This window comes from Achroia grisella, unplaced genomic scaffold (genome assembly GCF_030625045.1).
Source record: "Achroia grisella isolate CSIRO2021 unplaced genomic scaffold, CSIRO_AGI_Agris_v1 utg640, whole genome shotgun sequence".
Classification (NCBI taxonomy): domain Eukaryota; kingdom Metazoa; phylum Arthropoda; class Insecta; order Lepidoptera; family Pyralidae; genus Achroia; species Achroia grisella.
The window spans coordinates 3,136,599-3,155,909 of record NW_026712977.1 but is presented as its reverse complement, the minus strand read 5'-3'; the positions used below and the strand labels follow the sequence as shown (position 1 = coordinate 3,155,909).

General features: G+C 32.3%; 1 protein-coding gene across 1 annotated transcript; it reads right to left on the bottom strand.

Annotated features, from left to right (window-relative positions):
- Positions 1 to 942: 942 nt before the first annotated feature.
- Positions 943 to 16,711, bottom strand: LOC131849251 (rho GTPase-activating protein 1-like). The gene is made up of 10 exons (XM_059199284.1): positions 16,627 to 16,711; positions 16,269 to 16,376; positions 16,068 to 16,184; positions 13,643 to 13,764; positions 11,594 to 11,751; positions 7,596 to 7,913; positions 5,798 to 6,051; positions 4,884 to 5,084; positions 2,653 to 2,759; positions 943 to 2,061 (listed from the first exon to the last, which is right to left on the bottom strand). The coding sequence occupies exons 2-10, from the start codon at positions 16,315 to 16,317 to the stop codon at positions 1,891 to 1,893; spliced, it is 1,497 nt and encodes a 498-aa protein (XP_059055267.1). The 5' UTR covers positions 16,318 to 16,376; positions 16,627 to 16,711; the 3' UTR covers positions 943 to 1,890.
- Between the last annotated feature and the right edge of the window lie 2,600 nt (positions 16,712 to 19,311).

Below are 19,311 nucleotides of genomic sequence, written 5' to 3'. Positions count from 1 at the left end.
ACGAACGAAATTACACATAGCAGGTAGGAGTTGCAAATAAATAACGGTGACACCGAAAACTGTTTTCTTTTTTGAGAGCTTGAGTGTGCTTTAGACCATTGACCACCATTAAAAAATTAAATAATGTCTACAAAACTCGTCATAAATATATATATGTATATAGGCATTTGAATTATTACTATTAAATTCGGATTACCTTAAACAAAAATAATTATAATTGAAATTAATATCCGCTTGTTTGTTTCTATATCTCTTAAATTATACAATACCCTCAATACATTCAAGACAATATCTTCAATTCAATGCCTTATCCAAATAATATTTATCATGAAAATTAAATTCGGATTTGCTTAAAAGTTGTACACACTGGAAGTCTCAGTCTCTGGACAAGTTTAAAGAAATAGGTGCATTTGGGTTCGGTTTAAATGAAATAGGGTATTACAGTATTTTTTGAAGATCACAGAAATATATAACCGCATCTCAACGAACTGTACCGCAAACATCTAGAAGTTAGTTTAAAGTATTTTAACCAAGTTAAGTATACTAAAGAAAATTCTCCTTAGTGTCTTCTATATTTTTTATAATAACTGTAATATATAATATTTTATGTCCTTTAGTCCGTATCGTAGCCAATTAATGTCGGTGTACTATTGAAATTATTGACACCACTATGCAACAATAGGATGACAGTATCTTAATTAATATAATAAATATAAATATGTGATGTACAGTGGTTTATAAAAGTGTTCGAAGAGTATAAACTATAATCTGGTGGCAATTAAAAAAAATACCATAATAATCATATGTAAATTATTGTGATGCTTACAATTCAGAGTCTGTAGGAAAAAACTAGCATATAGCTCCCCCAAACATTCAAAAATTATGGTCTATCTGTGTGTCAAACGCATGTGTTCTAAGTGTGATGTGACGAGCTAAGTCGACTTTTTTAAAGAAGTATCTTTATTTCTATATCACGATAATAAATTAGATATCACTTTCCAATAAAGATTAATCATCACCACTACTTAGACTAAATATTTACAAACCCATTACAATAACCGAGGGTCAAGTCATGCTTGCTTATAAATTGATTTATATATTCAAGAAGCTTATAATTCACTCCTACTTTAACAACGTAAGGCTTATATTTCTTCCTGCGAAAACAAGCATGTATTGACCTCTTAATGGACGAGAGATACAATTAGTGAAACTTTTATAGTAGGACACTGTTTAAAACTTATAGAGAATTTGATATGATGTATCCTCTTAAGGTACTACTTCTTCATTGTATGGAGTACACATGCATAAACAATAACGCAATAACGCATAAAAATATGTATAGATTATGAACACCATTAAATACAATTTGTATTCAATGTACGTAAACATAGTGAGGTAACAATACTATAAAACACGAAGGACCTGTTGCTTGAAGAATCCGTAGGCCGTTAGGCCGTATCCGAATTATTAGAGAATTTCTTTAATGTGTTTAATTAAATTTATCTTTTTAGATGAAGCGAGGGACCGATCCGGTGAATTTTTCTTGTATCTCAGATCATATAGTTTCATATTACATCACTGCGTAAACGTACATTTCATAACATTAAATAAAAAATATAAATTAATAGTAATATATTATACTGGTTAAATTATTTATTATATGCATTAAATGGCATTCAGCTCATAGTAGTATCACTTTAATAATACTCAAAGCACATCAGGTACAATTAGAAATTCACAACGGAGAGATATTACCTGTATTTATACACAGAAACAGTGGCGAGGTTTTTTCTCTTTATCACCTCTTGTTCCACGACTCGCCCTACTTGTTTGAGGTTGGTCGGGAGAGGGTTTGATTGTTAGAAGACGTGCGTCCGCGGATATTTGCGTTCAAATAATAAAAATGGACTCTTGATTCCTTAGGACGAAATCGGTGAACGCGTTGATAGGAGCGATGGCCTGTAAAGACATCTGTCCATTGGGCGGCCAGGCCAAGTTTGGCCCGAAAACAACAGCGAGATTGCTGCTGGTCATCTTGTTCAAGCAACTTCTGTCTTGCACCTATAATAAAATGAGTTATTTACGTCTGTTTCGCGCGTATGTGTCAGAGAATGTCAATTATTTTAAAGACTAAAAATGTATGAATCATGTCATCAATATTAGTGTGAAATCAGATTTTTTATAATTTGAGGTTATTCAGTATGCGCAGCATATCACTATGGGGTATGCATCAATGTAGTACTTTATCTATATGATATTTGAAATAAACAAATACATCTTGTTTACGTAATTTGAATGGCAAACCAAACAAATAATGCTGCCTGATGGTAAATGGCAAACGTCACCAATATACATGAACAGCCACGACACGAACGAACATGTCGTTATTATGTGACACCTGTGCGTACCACTTGTATTTACATATATGCTATTGTCAGTAAGAGGTCTAAAATGTTATGCCTCTTGTAATTGCACTGCTTAATCTAACCCTACAACCGCAACACAGCTTACAAAAGAAGGTTGCTGGTAGGCGACTGAAACATGTGTTTGGTATAATAGTAACCCTATAGTTTATATATACATAAATGTTATATCTGTCGTAAAATACTATAAATAATAATATATACGATTACAAGTAAATTGTTAGTATACCTTCCACAAGAACTGCATAATGTACTTCAACAGCTTGTAGTTATCTAAGGGCAGCATCTCCAGAATCAAAATTTTCACCCGCCTTGGCTTCTCGCTATTGGACCAGGCTGAAATTATAAAATGTTTAATTGCAAACAGTGCTACGATTAAACAAGAAAACAAATCCATACATACACTATGTTGGTCTAAGTCGCGTCTAAGTTCGCCATATTATAATAATATTCGTATTTTAATACGTACATTGATTGTGATGTCACAAAAGATAAGAACCATCTCCCATGAGTGTGGGGAGTAGGTATTACTACATTTCAGAACTTTATACACGAATTTTACAGCTCCCTCTACCCTTTAACAAGTGACGTAACTTATTGATGACTCTTCATAAGTATGGTTAATAAGGTCTTGAAATGACTAGTTTTAAACAGGGAAAGATTTGTGCTTTAGAAGAGGAGACACTGCAGTGCTCTGACTCTATGACTGTAGTCTTATCCGTCAGGTGTTTACTTTCAACCGCTCCACAAGTGTTAGGAGTGACTTCTACACTTCCATTTTCGTTCAGTGAAGCTGTAAAGACCAGCTTGGCCCAACAGAATTAGAATAGTTCGTAGTTCGAAAACAACAATTGAATAATTTTATGGAAATCGATGAATATTTTATGGAATACCTTATTTGACCTCATTCGACGTTTCGACTAGATTGCACTTTGGAGGGAAGGGGATTGTTAGTAATGTGGACTGATGACCCCATTGTTAGCAATGTACCAGTCAGGTAGACCTCCACGCGGTTCTTCCTGGAAACCATCGTGATAAATACTTGGTGAATTTGTCACGATGGGCTAACTGACCTGACCTCACGCTCCACTGGTGCCCAGTCAGCTTAAATCGTTAGCACAGGCGGGTGCACTATTCCATTATCAACCATTAAAAACTAGGTTGCACTAGCCGTGGTCACGAATTGAAGTGACAGTTAGCGCAGTATTATGATCCGGTTAACTGTATTAATAAAGTATGTATATGTTCATTTTGCACACAATAGTTATATTATACTGCTCTTGTGACTAAAATAATACATAACCAACCGACGAGGAAACCTTACGATTGATATAATAGTAAATCATCCGTTCAGCTTTAACAAATAAATCACGTAATAACATCGTCATCACATCAACCATTCTCATGAGTAGACAACCACTTCCTGGGTAGTAACTCATTGTAAAATTATGAAAATATTTATAATGTGACACAAATTAGTCATATATATTAGCAAACGATACCGTGAAACGATGGCGTTCTTATTAATATATATATTATATTATAATTAAATTTCTTATTAAGTACTTATAATCTTAATTTTTTTTTCTTCAGAAGAGTAAAACGGCGATTAGAATTTCTTCTAAATGTAACCCGTTCATGTATACATATATACAAATATATTTATCATTACTGTGTGAAAAACATGGTTTCAAAGAAAACCTATCATTAAAGCTCCAAGGGCTCCTTTAAAATTATTACTATTGTACATAATGTCTAAGTAAATTTGCTTAATTATGTGTAACATAGCTTCACTAGTGACCATTTATAACGAGTCCTTTTTGTTTATGGTAAAAAACCTATTAAATATTCCAAAGTGTAAATGTTTATTAAGATAGGCATACCAGTAAGGTATGTATACTGAAATAACAATTACTCATATTGTACACTTGTGAACAATAACAAATCTAATGATGCTACAGCTTATTACGCCGTAGATGGCGTAGACTTGTTCAAACAGATTACATACTTTAAATACACGTCATCATCATTGCCTTCATGATTGCATACATAGAGATAAGTGAGAGGTATATAAATTAGTGACTTAAATTATTTATTCTTGAATTATTTTCAACACTTACTGTTATTTTAATACGAAGTAAAAGTGACAAAGACTGTTTAAAAAAATTAAGAATTAAGGAATTTGAATAAGTATTATGAAATGTATAATGCCGATAGGGGGCAGTGCAGATGGCACTCCAAACTAAAGGAAGGATTTATGGAGCTCCCGTCTGACGGATACGACTTTAGTCTGAGGGCAACGTTAGGGTGTCGGGTGTCGAACTTCGGCTTAGGCCGTCGTAATTTCGATCCCTGTTTGAATTGGACGGGGGTTCAATCGGAGGGTATTGTTAGTAAAATTTTTATGTGATGAATTTAATAAAATCCTAACCCTATTACCCTATTACTAAAAATACGCACTCTGGAATTTCAATATCTCGTTGTACAGTTCAAAGGTCATAAGGGGCTCCTCCAAGTCCCTAAAGAACGTCTTCAATAAAACAGCCGCGTTGTGTGGATCGTTCCTGAACGATATCTTCTCGCCTTTATTGCAGGCGCGCTGTAGTTCTTTAATAACCAGTATATTGGCTGAACGACGAAATATTCCCTCAGTTTCCAAACCTGTAACAATGTTGTGTTACTTTAGTATAATTATTAATCGAATTGCCACAAGGAAAATTTATCCATGAGCTTGGGTTCACTACACTTCCTCAATAAGTGGTCAATACTCTAGGTAGCGTTTTGTACTGTGATTTGTCAGTACAGGATTATATATACATACGAAGAGTAATAATATAATTAAACATAAACGGAGTTACTTTAAAATGTACAGACAAGTAGAACAACTGTATACAAAAAAAATACCAAAATTGTTTACAATATCAGATATATGCATATCGTCATGCCCGGCCCGCCAACTTCTGTCAGTGGAGTAGACAAAGGCTGTACAATACTGTACAATCTGTACATAGCCAATGCTGGGACTAACCTTAATTCTTTGCATGGCATTTGTGAATGAATAGTTTTTTTTTTCATGAGAATTCCGCTTAGATTTTGGCTTCCTCGTCTTTACGACTGCCTTAAGTGGACAATGAAGAGATTTATTAGTAATGGGGACTAGTACCCCATTGGTAATAATGTATCTTATAAAATTGACTCCACGCCACTGCTCTTGAATCCATCGTGGTCAAATTCCTGCGAATTCGTCAATAACTCGCTAACTGACTTGACTCATCATATCATCCTCCCCTAATATTCATCATTCCATAGCCATCTATCAAAAAGAAACTATTTACAATCTGCATACTTATAACATTTCTCAAATAGGTTCTCACCATCAGGTTGTGACAAGAACTCGACGCACTGCCTGACCACAGGTGGAATTGAGTCCACCATATCAGCATTGTTCTCCTTGACGAACTGCAGCGAAACGCCGAACTGTTGGGTAGGGGGCGGCGAAAGGCTAGATTTAGGCGCGGACTTCGCGTCACTCCGGTCCGTTGATGTTGGTTTTGGCTCTTTTGGCTGTGATTGAAGTCGTGCAATCTCTGCCGCCTTTGGGTTCTTCGACAGAAGCAATTTGTCATACCTATTAAATGATAACATCGATATAATAATACTAAACACTGTTTTAAACTTTTTTCACAGTTGTATATATTATAATACATCCATCGATACTAACACTATAAATGCGAAAGTGCTGAGTCTACCAGTTTGTTACCATTTCACAACTAAACATCAATAGATCACAAATGAATGAAACGAGAGGGGATGAGTACCTGTTTAAAAAAAACAGTGGATGTCGCGAATCACAGATAATATTGTGTAAACGATCTAAGTCTGTTCTTGGTGTATGAGAATGAAATGAGATAAGCAGCAGAAATTACAGAATAAGATGCCTAACATCTTAGTACTCCGGAATGCAACGCATGTGTTATCACGGGCGTCACATGATATCGTGATGTCGTAGTGCTGTTCATATTATACAGGAGACGATTACAACTTACCATCAGGTAGTCCATTTATATTAGCTTGTTTGCCAATATAAATTCAAATAAACTTGTTATTTACCATAATATCTGTGATCTCCAGATATGTGATATGACGTTTGAAACAGCATCTAAATATCGTGATATAATATTTTCAAGCAAATTGCCATAAATGTGCAATATAATATAGAATGTGTAAAGAACACTCTATAATACATATAATATACATATTATAAATGGAATAAACTGTTATAATTACAAAAGTATATGTACATTTTTTCTGTCCATGTGTATCATATGTCTCACCGTGTAAGGTACTCTATCGTTATAATTAATTTTGTATGTTTAAGTGAATGATTTAGCATTTTCAATAGGACTCAGTAAGTTGTACTTTAATGTAGTCAACTTATATATTGTTATAGAAATAGAATACAATTAAAATATACAATATATATATAATTGTACAACTTCAATAAATAGACGGTTGCCGTATAACATTGTGAGACTTTACATTACATCTTACATAGTTGAGTTGTGTCTGTTCGAGATACGGTTCCGGGGTAAATTATTTCCTATTGATAACAATGCAATAGCATATGCTGATATTCACTAAATTCGCCCTAATTTAACTTATAAATTAATTTGGACTTTTGTAATCACGTATAAGATAATTTTGTTTTCTCCTGGACAATTCACACAACGCCATCTAGTAGCAAAGTAAGCAGAGCTTCTTATGGGTACTAGACAACTTATATAAATACTTAGACATTTTTTATACATAGTATATATATAAAACATCCAGATCGATACAAACAATCATACTCAGGAATACAAATGTTTGTACCGTGCGAGGACTCGAACCCGTGACCTTCAAGAGTAAAGCGGTGTGCTAATACCGCAAGACCACCGGGGCCGTCAATTCAATAGAATAAGAGCTAAGCTGCTTGTCAGTTATAGCGCGAAAGCACTCCGAACTGACGTTAATTTGACTTAACACAAGAGTCTATAATATATCTAGACGTATAAACAACATATTTTGGTTTGATTGATTGAATTAATAATGTTATTGTATTAATGTGAATTCAAAGTAAAATAATTTTTATTAGAGTCAATTGTCAAAATGAAAATAAATTTAAATACTCACTCCAGAACTTGTTCAGGTATGCAAAGTTTGTCCAAATTCAAATATTGTTGTAGTTCATGCAAATAATTGACGTACATCATTTTTCTGCCAAACTTTACGCTTATAGCCGGCCTTAACATTTGCCACACAACTCTTATAAAATTTGTGGGGTGTACTAAATATAACGCTTTCAAATTTTTCTTATATTTTCTGTCGAATGCCTTGTATGCCTTCCAGAGCCAAGACAGGGGTGGTTTACTGCTGCTATTGAGGCCACAATGTAGGTAGACAAGGCTATAATCTTGTTCTACGTATTTATCAAGTGTGAACATTAAGTACCTAGAACAGGCAAATAAAACATGCTACCATTATTTTTATTTATAGAGTCATACATATAATAAAATCGTAAATGATACTAATACATATCATTTACGATTTTATTACGTAATATACCTTCTAAGGTACGAATATGATCCGTACCTTAGATGTTACCAACATGTACAATTTTACGTTACCTACGCAACAAAATAGTTTTTGAATTTTGTTAGTTTGGCACAGCATTACTGTTTATCACTAAGGTGAATGCAGTTTTATTAGTACTGTAGCATGCTTTCCGTTACATTTATTATTGGTTTTATTCTAATACGGACGCAACAAAGTCAAGTTAAATTACATTATCACTAATTCCTAAAACCATGCGTCTGAAATCGCGGGTATAGCTAACTAATAAATAGTGGAACTTTGTCAGTACACGGCGTTATGAACACAATTGCGCAAAACCCCAGATAAATCACCCAAATTATATGGAGAGCTAGGAATTAGAGAGGCAACATTTAGTGTCCGTCAACAAGTGGTTCCGGATTACATATTGTCAGTTGAGTCTTGAAACCGTCTGTATGCTTTGGTTAAACAGTGTTATTGTCACTAGGAATTTGATTTATTAACAAAATAATTTCAAATTTGTGGTATATGACAATAACATAATAAATTAATTTTCTTTAACTTCGTAGCAAGTTTGTCAGGTATAGTGAGAGTTACTTGATAACACCTACTACTAATTACTCAACAATGTAATAAATTTCATATACAAATGTTGAAGGTATAATGCTCTGGCCTTATAATTACTATTAAATATTTTACATTAAATACACACACACACACACGTTTTCCTATTGTAGTTTAAAAATAACAGCCAATTTATATTTTATAGGATTTAATAACGTTTTAAAGCCACAAGTAAAATAATTCAAAATTATACAAGTCATTAATTATTTCATTCCTTGGATGTTGGACACCATACTCAAAATTTAACCCAAATTGGACAATTTGGTTTAATTTTTCAGTATGGTGTTATGCTTCATCTAAAATTTCTTATTAGTTTTTCATTATATTTGCAAAAATAAGGAATGAAGTGGCTAGTTTAGCTTTATTTTAATATCTGTAATAACTAAATAAATTTACATATTTTCTTTAACAAATACTTAGAAATGTTGTACAAATTCTTTCATACTCTTCAATAAGATATTCTAATATTATTTATTTGAATCAATACAACGGCTTGAATACAAAACGTGTAAACTTGTTGTACAATAATATATTAAGCATATCAATATCTAATTAGTTCCGCGAAATATCAAGATTCATGTCCAATGTATCACGATTTTATGTACAGATTGACTGATAATTGCAATGAGTCAAATAGATTGTTAGTCTGGATCAAAAACCCATAGTAGCTACAACTTCGTATACACGCGTAAAAGATTATTATATACGACCTACGCTAAGCTTTAATTAAATTGGAATACGTACATTTTTTTAATAAAAATAATAAGACTGTTGTTCAAAAGTACTAATCAGATAGTTTAGTATACCTACTACATCATGCATATTAGATTAGAACTATAGTTATAAAAAATATAAGCCATTAAAAAAATCTGATTAAATATTATGTATATATCAAATATTTGAAAGTTAGACAATTCTTTTCAGGCAATACTCAAATAGACCTAAAACTAGAGCAATTTTATTATCTTAATAGCACGGAAAGTTTCTATTTTGTTTTAATAGATGATAATAGAATAATCGATCCACCAGCGCTACCGGTTTACGCCGGCGCGGCACTAGTGGGTCAAGATAAGATGAACAGGTCAGGTCAGTTAGCCCGTAGTAACAAATTCACCAAGAATTAACCCGGATGGTTTCCAGGAATAACCACGTGAAGGTCGACCTGACATGTCATTCAGGTGGTAGTTGGGGCCACTAGTCCATCCCCCGATGACATGTTGCGCAAGTTTATTTATGTTGTACGTAAATTTGGTTATACATGTATACATAGTTGGGAAAATAATTTTGATAATTTCATAATTCTATTTGTTCCCATGCATGCACTTTTTATTATTCAATTATAACATTGTTTTATTGATAATACATAGTATAATTACGTTATCCATTAATTGTCTTTATTATAATGTGACGATTAATTACGAAACACGATAAATCTCTTTGTACGCAGTAACAGTTCGAAGTGGAAATATATATATAATATATATAATGTAACTCAAATCATGATATGTTATTAACTGAATGACACACAAAGCCCAAAATAACAAGGCTTATCGATTACATTCCTGTAATATTGAATACACACCAGATGATATACTCGTGAAACATAAATCTACTTCAAAATATATTACAAGTTGAACTGTTATTAAAACATAGGTTACCATTCAACGCTCTGACTGTTTGTTTAAAAGTAAAGAAACACACAAGCGCCATATGGCCCCCATTAATAAATCTAAACGTAAAATCGATGTTGCTGTACATAGTATACTTTTTGACAGATATGGTGATATTTCAATGTCTTTATGATGTAAATTAGTCTAATCAGTTGAGTGAGTCACAAAACCATTGAATGTCGTATAATTAATTGAGTTAGTCACAAAAAAAACACTTACGTTATAAAACAATACGTCACCACATCCTCAATATTTTTTTTAATAGCATAGAGAGCAAATTAATTTTGGTATACCTGACGGTAAGTGATATATGCCCCATAAGCATCAGGTGCACCAAGGTGAATTGCAGGTGAGTTCCGGCCTTTTAAGAACGTATGAGTAGGGTAAGGAATTAGTACAGATATAAGGGACGGGGGGTTCGTCGTCCAGAACTTGACTCACCATGTGAAACGTGATAACACTCAACGCCGGTATTCTGAAAAGGTGTGATATATCCCGGTATACCGGGAGCATTCGTGCTGCATAAACGCGTCATACAGCGTGATAAGCGGTAACCGTCGCCTATATACATGAACAACACTATGGATATGGCATTATTATGTGACACCTGTGATATCACTCATGCGTTGCCAAACTCGAGGACTTAGATGTCAAACGAGTGGGTATGCAAACATCAATTAGCACATTGCGCCATGATACAGATGTGTACTAGCTAGCCTTTACACGACGCATTCTTTCGTGGGAACATGAGCGCGCAGGATTTAGACGCACGAAAACCAGCACGCGCAATCTCGAGGGATTGCATATAATTATTATTTTGGTTCACTCTTTTGCGCCTATTTACGCGTATGATTCATGACAATACACGTCACAATACACACATCTTATAAAATTTTATTTTCAAAAGACACGTTAAAGATTTATAAATTATCAATAACTTTTTTAATTTCACTGTTTTCTTCACTACACAAAATTCACTGTTTAATTATCAATAAATGTTTTTACTCTATAGTCAGATGTATGTATGCCATTTTGTAGTGACAATTAATTATTCAAAAAAAAGGCGCTAAAGCACGTATGATTAAAGAACGCAGCAATAAGCGAGCTTGCTCGAACGCGTCTCTTTGTCTACATTTACATTCACATTATTTCCTGCGTGAGAGGCTGTTCGCGCGTGTAAGAGCATACGTGTAAAGGCAGCTATAGTTATTAAATTAGGTTTACACTTACTACTCCAACTAGAAAAAACTGCTTACGGACTTGTGAATACAATACATTACTGACCTTAACAGTTTGTCTTGGTGTAAGGACTCCCTGGGCGGCAGTCTACAGGCCGATACTACGATAATACGACGTCCAATTTCATCATCACCCACAACTTCCACTAACCCTGAGCTGTTCAATTCGGCGAAGCTGTCGTCATCCAGAGACGAAGACGATATCTGTTTAAGAAAATTATTTAAATAATTGATTTAATTCATTAAAAACCATAGGGTGAAAGGGGAAAGGATACCTAGCAACGTACCATGTCAGATTGACTTACCATGTCCACACAGTAACCCTAGAAACAGTCGTGATAAATTCCTGGTAAATTCGGCTCAATGTGCTAAATCACTTGACTTTATGTTCATCCTATCACCATCCACTGGTACCCCACCAACGTACACCGTTAGCACAAGGGAGAGGGAGGGGGCTATTTCGTTTAATCCATTAAAAAAACCAAAATAATTCAATTCATGATGTAAGTAATCTATGTATGTAAATAGTAATTGTACTATGACCTGGTATACTCTATACCAGGTCATCTGTATAGAGTATACGAGGTCATCAGTCAGGTAAGATAATAAAATCACGGACATGGCTTGTTATCATCGTTATCACTTCACTGTAATTTCTATATATATTTAGTGGATTTAGGTATGACGTTTGACTTCATTAGTGTACATTTAATATTATTGAATTTATGTTTTGTTGTTTTTTATATAGAACGAAATGTCTAGAACCGTTGGAACATATATTTTTTTTAACACATATCACATTTTCTTGGCAAATTGTAATAGTAACACAGTCCTTAAAACTGAGACAATGTATGCAAAAAGTGTGTGTGTGTAGATTGTGCCTTTGTTTAAAACCTTGATAAAATAATAAAATATACTTTTGATTATTTTTAAAACAATATATTCACTATTCAGACAATACATATCCATGTTTACCATCATTGCAGTATAGGATACCTATTGAAGCTACTGCTTCAATTAATCTATATAAATTGCTTCAGACTTTCCTTTTAAAATATCAACTTTGTGGTTTTATTATTTCAGGATATACTGTTACTACTGTTTAATTATACACACATTTAAAATTTCCATAGAACTTACACCTACTATATATTTTACATGTGTAATGGTGGAAGTAGTTGTTAATGATGTATTGAATGTTATATTAATAAAACATAGTTAGTAACCTACAAATATGAATAGTATGGTTCGTGGCCATGGCTTCATGCCGGGCATGGTTTGTATTTAGATGGATATGGATAAAATTCTTTTAAATGACAATACATTATAATTACCATAATCTTAAAAATATAGACATTGCAGAAGAACTGGCCATTACAGCCTCGGTGTAGTGGTGCAGCATACCGCTTTACCATCCAATTGGCGAGGGTTCGATTTCTCGAACGTTACAAACATTTGTATTCATGAATAAGATCGTTTGTATCAGTCTGGGTGTTATCTATGTATAATATGTATTTATTTACAAAAAAAATATCTACGTATTTATCTGAGTTCTCTCAGTTCTCATCCACAACACAAGCTCTACTTTGCTTGGGACTAGATGGCGTTGTGTAAATAATATATTATTAGATAAATCATATGCTATTTGAATAGGAATCGAACACTACCAGGAAAACATCTACTCCTATATACATTAGTTATCTATTATCTGTATTTAATATATTGTTTTAAAGGTAATAGAAAGAAATATGCAAAACTCAGTAAAATAAACCAAAATTGTCTAAAAGGGAATGAATATTAAAGAAAACATAAACATGGTTTAAAGAATTATTGATTTGTTATCTAATTACAAAATTAACAATATCAAAAAGCAAGATGGAGATATGGCTGCCCCATGAGACCTCGCATACTGATAAAACAGACAGTAACATATTTTTATTTGATAAGCACTGAAGCATCCATTGTTCCAATGCATTTTTTTCTGAATTGACTCTGTCATGTCTATTCTTAGTTTAACTTCCATATTTTTTATGATATCATAAATAAAGAACAAGACTACTCTTGATTATTACTACTTATTTTCATATGTACCTACCTCAGCATAGACTTCCAGCCCACTAGCTAGTTCTGCTTCAAAATTTTCCTCTATGGTTCCATCGCTCGCCGAACGTTTTATAATGTCGCCTGTTAAATCTAGCAATTCAGGTGGTAATGGAGCTAAAATATTAAACATTTTCATATAAGGTTTCAGGGAAATAACGAAAGAATGGGTAATTGAATGGTTCTATTATAGGCAAAATTATTTTATAAATAAGTAATCAGCAAATGTCTTTTTATGAGTATTATGATAATACTAATAGTTTGAGTTAGCTACAATCTACTATCAATTAGATATATTACAATTTACAATAATACATTTCCTTTACAATCATTTGAAAGAAGACAGATCATCTTAAATTTAATCTATTACTACAAAATATAGGAGATATTATATTGCAACTTCATATACAATGAAGTATTTTATAGGAAAACTAAACTAACTTTAACAAATATGTATTATACTCCAAAAACCTTTGTTTTTAACAATAAAACATTATAATAACACATATGAAGACAAGCAAGAAGTACCAGTTAACACATTTTTTTATACACTTATACTATAGTTAGATAATATACATATCATATTAAAAACAAAAGAAAATAATCTTTTTTTTTCTCTTAACAAGTTACACTGTGTTACTGTATAAATGTTTGCAACATTTGTTTTCTTTGCATTGTCCTATGTTTATTGTACACTCATCATCTTCTGTCCTGGCACATGGTAGAATCTGTATATTTTAGAAAGCATTAAAAAATGTGATAAGACACATTCAGTAGTCATCACTGAAATAATATTTCATTGTTTTCATTCATTGTTGACATGCATAACCTCTCTTTGTCCTAACAAGTTGATATAATATCTGGCCACATATTCTAAATTACTGATACATATACTAAATACCTGAATTAATTCTTGAAATTTCATCTCTAATAATCATAATATGATAGCTAAGTATTTGATACCATTGCAATGATTGCAATGGTAATTGCAATCATGTAAATATATAATTTCCTTCAATATTCTATCATGATACCCCATTTCCTTCATACATCCCTAATGACTGGTCTGTTCCAGATGGCTATAAAGTGTTTCAAGTCACTAGACTCTTTATAATAGTTCTATATAAAGAAAGTATAGGCTATATACATGAAAAAGATCATGGCATGTTAATTTGGATATGCAGAAAAGATGAATCAGATGAAAAACACATATTAATATGTCTTTCATCATGCAAATGTAGAGAACATGAACAAGGCAGAATGCAAGTACCAGACTGACACATCAAGATGCATCTTAAGATCAGATAGGGAATGTATGAAGTTATTGAGGTATAATCGATATCTGACTGACCATGAGACTTCTTATGAATGTGCATGGAGTTACATAAGGATATAGCCAAGAACCAATGGCATATGGTGTCCTGTAAAAAAGTAGTGTGAAAATATCCTTTTTTTACTGGGAATGGTCACTGCTTTTCAGTTAAAAGTACTTTTAAGCTCCTCTAATTGTAATGAGGCTATCACAGGGCAAGTTACCCTTATTTTAGGCAGTTAATGAATGAATATCATAAGTATGAGTATCATCCTCATGACAAAATACCTACATATGTCAAGGCTTATGGGCCCTTAATGGCTGTATAATATGAAATTGTTACTCCCTTAAAACAATAACTTAAATCCCTTTCTTTATCCAATATCAATAGGTTTTTATGGTATAAAATTCTAAATTACTACTCTCATATACATATCTTCTAGTCATATGCTAATTGGCATCTATGACTTTTCCTAATACATAATAGTTATTACAACCTAAAAATCAATATCAGGATATTTAACTCGTCTTGATATTATATAAAAGATAAAAAATTTTTATATACAAGTGGCCATTGTTCTTGTTATGTATTGATTAGGTTAGTAGAATGACAATTGATAGTTTTATAATCTAAAATTTAAAAATTGTATCTTGAGGGTAAAAGTAAAATAGTTTCTTTTCAATCTCAACATGGTACAGCCATTCTCTTTAATATTAAAATTGGCACCTCAATATTTCTAATAAACTAATCTTTCACATCCTGGGTATAGAAAATGTAAATACACATATATATTTTAGATGATTTTGTAATATTCCATGTACCATACATGGATGAAAAACACAATATGACTACATAAGAACACTTCATTCTTCTTCCTCACTAACAATGATAAACATAAAGTTCGATTAAAAAAATAAGGCATTTATTTATTACTTGACGAATAATTTGTGTTTTGTAGAATTTACATATTATCAACAATGTGATGTATGTAACAATGAATTAAAAAAATTTACACTAATCTGAACTCTTTTTCCATATACCCTCAACCTTAGCTGATACCAAGTCGGAGGTGGACAAGAATGTTTAAGGTAGTTTTCAACAACTCACCAAGATATAGATTTTCTGTGACTTCACGATCATCAAACTCCAACCTGGGCTCGTAGTCGTGGTAGTCCGAGAGGCTTGTGTTTAACTCCTCACCCTCCACACTAGCCCCGTGTAGTACTGCGTACGTGACAATACATCCATTATCAATTTGGTCACCAAGTCATACAATTTGCATATACGTAATTGAATCTAAATATGTACCTTGGAAAGCCCTAATTGGACTGAGCTGCGGTTGACGATCAGATTCCATAGCTCAGATGCACTACTACTCCACAAAACAAACCCAGCACCACTGATATCGCTAAATTTCTGTAAAATATAAATAAACTAATCCAGAATGTAAATGTCACTTCCTTTACAATCTCACAAACAACACTCAATATTGGCTTACAACATACACAAACAAAAGTAGAAAATGGCTAATGGCAACACAAATCGCCAATGCCAGAAGAAAAAAAACATATACAAACAAAGTGTCTTATTTCATTAGTAACTTAAAATATTTAGGTCATTCAACTATTATTCTTTATTCTTTATTAATAATTCACAAAGCAGTTACCTTAAAAACGATATTTAATATATTTCAATTGCAATTCGAACCAGAAAACAATTCTATTATAAAATGCCAAGTGATTGGACCTTCTACTAAAGTTGACAAATAATATCGATATTTGTTTTGTTGATTATCGATACATTTTATGTCGATGAACTGATATGAAAAAAAATATTAAAATTATATACGTTGAGTTTCATCTGATATAGTTAGCTTAATTGAATAGGGGTAATACTAGTATAAAAATTTACGTTTTTATAATTTAACTTGAATTGAATGTAGTGTTGTATTATTAATTAAAACTACATTTACCCATTATTTTAGATACCCACACATTTTAACGTATAAAATGTAACAAAAAACTTTTTCCATTATTGGGTTCAAGATATTCATAATATTGTATCAAATGAGGTGGACGGCGTAGTGGATGGAATGACGTGAAAATATATTTGCTGTTGCTGACGTACCTGCCATATAGGTAGTTTCATACCTCATATTTACGTCGTATTTTAAGGCGTCCATATGCTACGGTAATCATTTACCATATGGGCCGTATCCTTGTTTGCCACCATAGTAGTATAAAAAAGAATTACTCGGTGGTTTCCAAGGTGAACTGAAGGTGAACCTGACATGGTACATTCCTAGCAATGGAGTTATTAATCCACATTACTAACAATCCCCTTTCGCCCTCTTGTCTAGGTTAGCAATCTTATGAATGCTTAAACTAATCATTATTGTTCCAGTTTTGTAGGTGTTTTCTCTTTACGCTACTGATTAAAGTTAACAAAAAACAAAAACAAAACTTTTCGTTGACATTGTTTGTTGGCGGTTATTTGTTCACTTTACGAGCGTTCTGCACTGAATGTCTCATCAGAATATTTTTTTACACTACATTTGTTTCAAAATGGTAGTGTGAGAAAAATGGCCCTGCTGAATTCAGAACGTAACACAGTGGCGCCCCCTATTAACTTTTAACTTTAACAACCAACATTTTATTCCACGAATATAACAATATTTCTAAAACTCATGACAATTCATTATTATAGACCGAAACTGGATGCATATGTGAAAGAATCATCTTTTCTCATCCGTGCAGTACTCCTTACATTTCTTTGTAGGCGCAAATAGATATGTAGCCATAATGGTAAAAATATCGATATTTTAAAGACCAACTCGTAACAAATGCATGATTTATGTAGAAATTAAAGAATTTCTGTACTGCCAAATTTTTATTTAGAAATTAAGTAATAGAATTCCACTACTAGCTATCTAACGTAGGTACAAAAAAAATTCTAGACAATTTAGAAAGCAGTAGAAAAATTATAAATAATACTTATTACTGAATTAAATTGTATTAATTCTTGTTTAATAATTGATTTAGTGATGTAAGATTCTCTGCTATGACATATTATCAATACATCTATACTTTTATTTTAGAAAAATGATTTTATTTCAAAAAATAAAGTTGTAGATAGTCGATGTAGTGGGAACAGCTAGTAGGTACATAATATATATGATAGACAATTACTTTATGTTTAGATTTATAAGACGGCAAACGAATTTCTGAAACCCAAGCTGTTATAAACGAATATATTTCTTCTAGAAATCAGAATTTATGTAAGAATTTTTTATGGGCGGGTCTTTCAGATAGACAGAACAACATCTAGGCTCCATGACAACTTTATTGGATATAAATCTATCTAAAATCGTTCTACATAATTTATGTCAGTACTAAATGTAGGTACCTAATTATATATGTAGGTATACATATTTATATACAAAAAAATAAGTAAATATCTATTACGTTCTATATACTTTGCCAATGGCCTATACGCCTATTATTTAGTAAACAAAAATATTATTTTACTGAGAAGTACATCAATTCATTCTCTTATTACAAAAGTAAAAATATACTGCATAGGTTCGTATAGCTCAACGGAAAATTTGAAGTGACTCTCTGTCTTTCATACAGTAGTGCCCTAATAGTTCATCTCGCTCGGTTTTTCCTTTGTTCCTCTAGATATCTACCTATACCTATTATTGGAACAGTTTAAAATCAATAGATTTGCAGCTGCACTTTGCATAAGCGATTTGAATTACCATTACAATGTTTGCGAAAATAACTATGAAATACTTATGACACGACAGGTATTTTATGGTTGTATTCGCGAACATTATAATGGTAACACAGATTGCATATTCCTCAATTTTACGGACCACTTAATAAAAAAAAATATCAATGGTTTTTTAAATGGAACCGTCAAATGGTTCATATCGTACTAGAGGAGTAGCGACTTCGTTTGCATGCACCTCTGAAAATAGTTATATATATTTATGGATAATGGAAACACAACAATAAATATAGCATCATCATCTATTATATTATTAATAAAATTGTAGGTAGAAAGGTAAGGGAAGAATACTAAATGTGAATATTTTTATTATGCTATAAAAATATTCACATTTAGTATTCTTCCCTTTGGGTATTTAATTTTCCCACCATTTCCATTTTTAGTATTTTTTAACCAATGTGTTTTGTACATGTGTAAAGATAAAAAAAAGATACTAAGGAAATGGAAGATGATCACGTAATCTAAAAGTATAAATCCATATTTACACTATGGGAATTATTTAAAAATGAGCTATTGTTCCATATACACATCTAATGTAGGCAAGAATTAGTTAACGAAT

Excerpts from the sequence above, each read along its gene's own strand:
- LOC131849251 (XM_059199284.1), bottom strand. The coding sequence starts at position 16,317 with ATGGAATCTGATCGTCAACCGCAGCTCAGTCCAATTAGGGCTTTCCAA. Across the intron at positions 13,765-16,067 it reads CACAGAAAATCTATATCTTG|CTCCATTACCACCTGAATTG; the intron begins GTGAGTTGTTGA and ends TTAATATTTTAG. Across the intron at positions 6,052-7,595 it reads ATACCTGAACAAGTTCTGGA|GTATGACAAATTGCTTCTGT; the intron begins GTGAGTATTTAA and ends ATCATTTAATAG.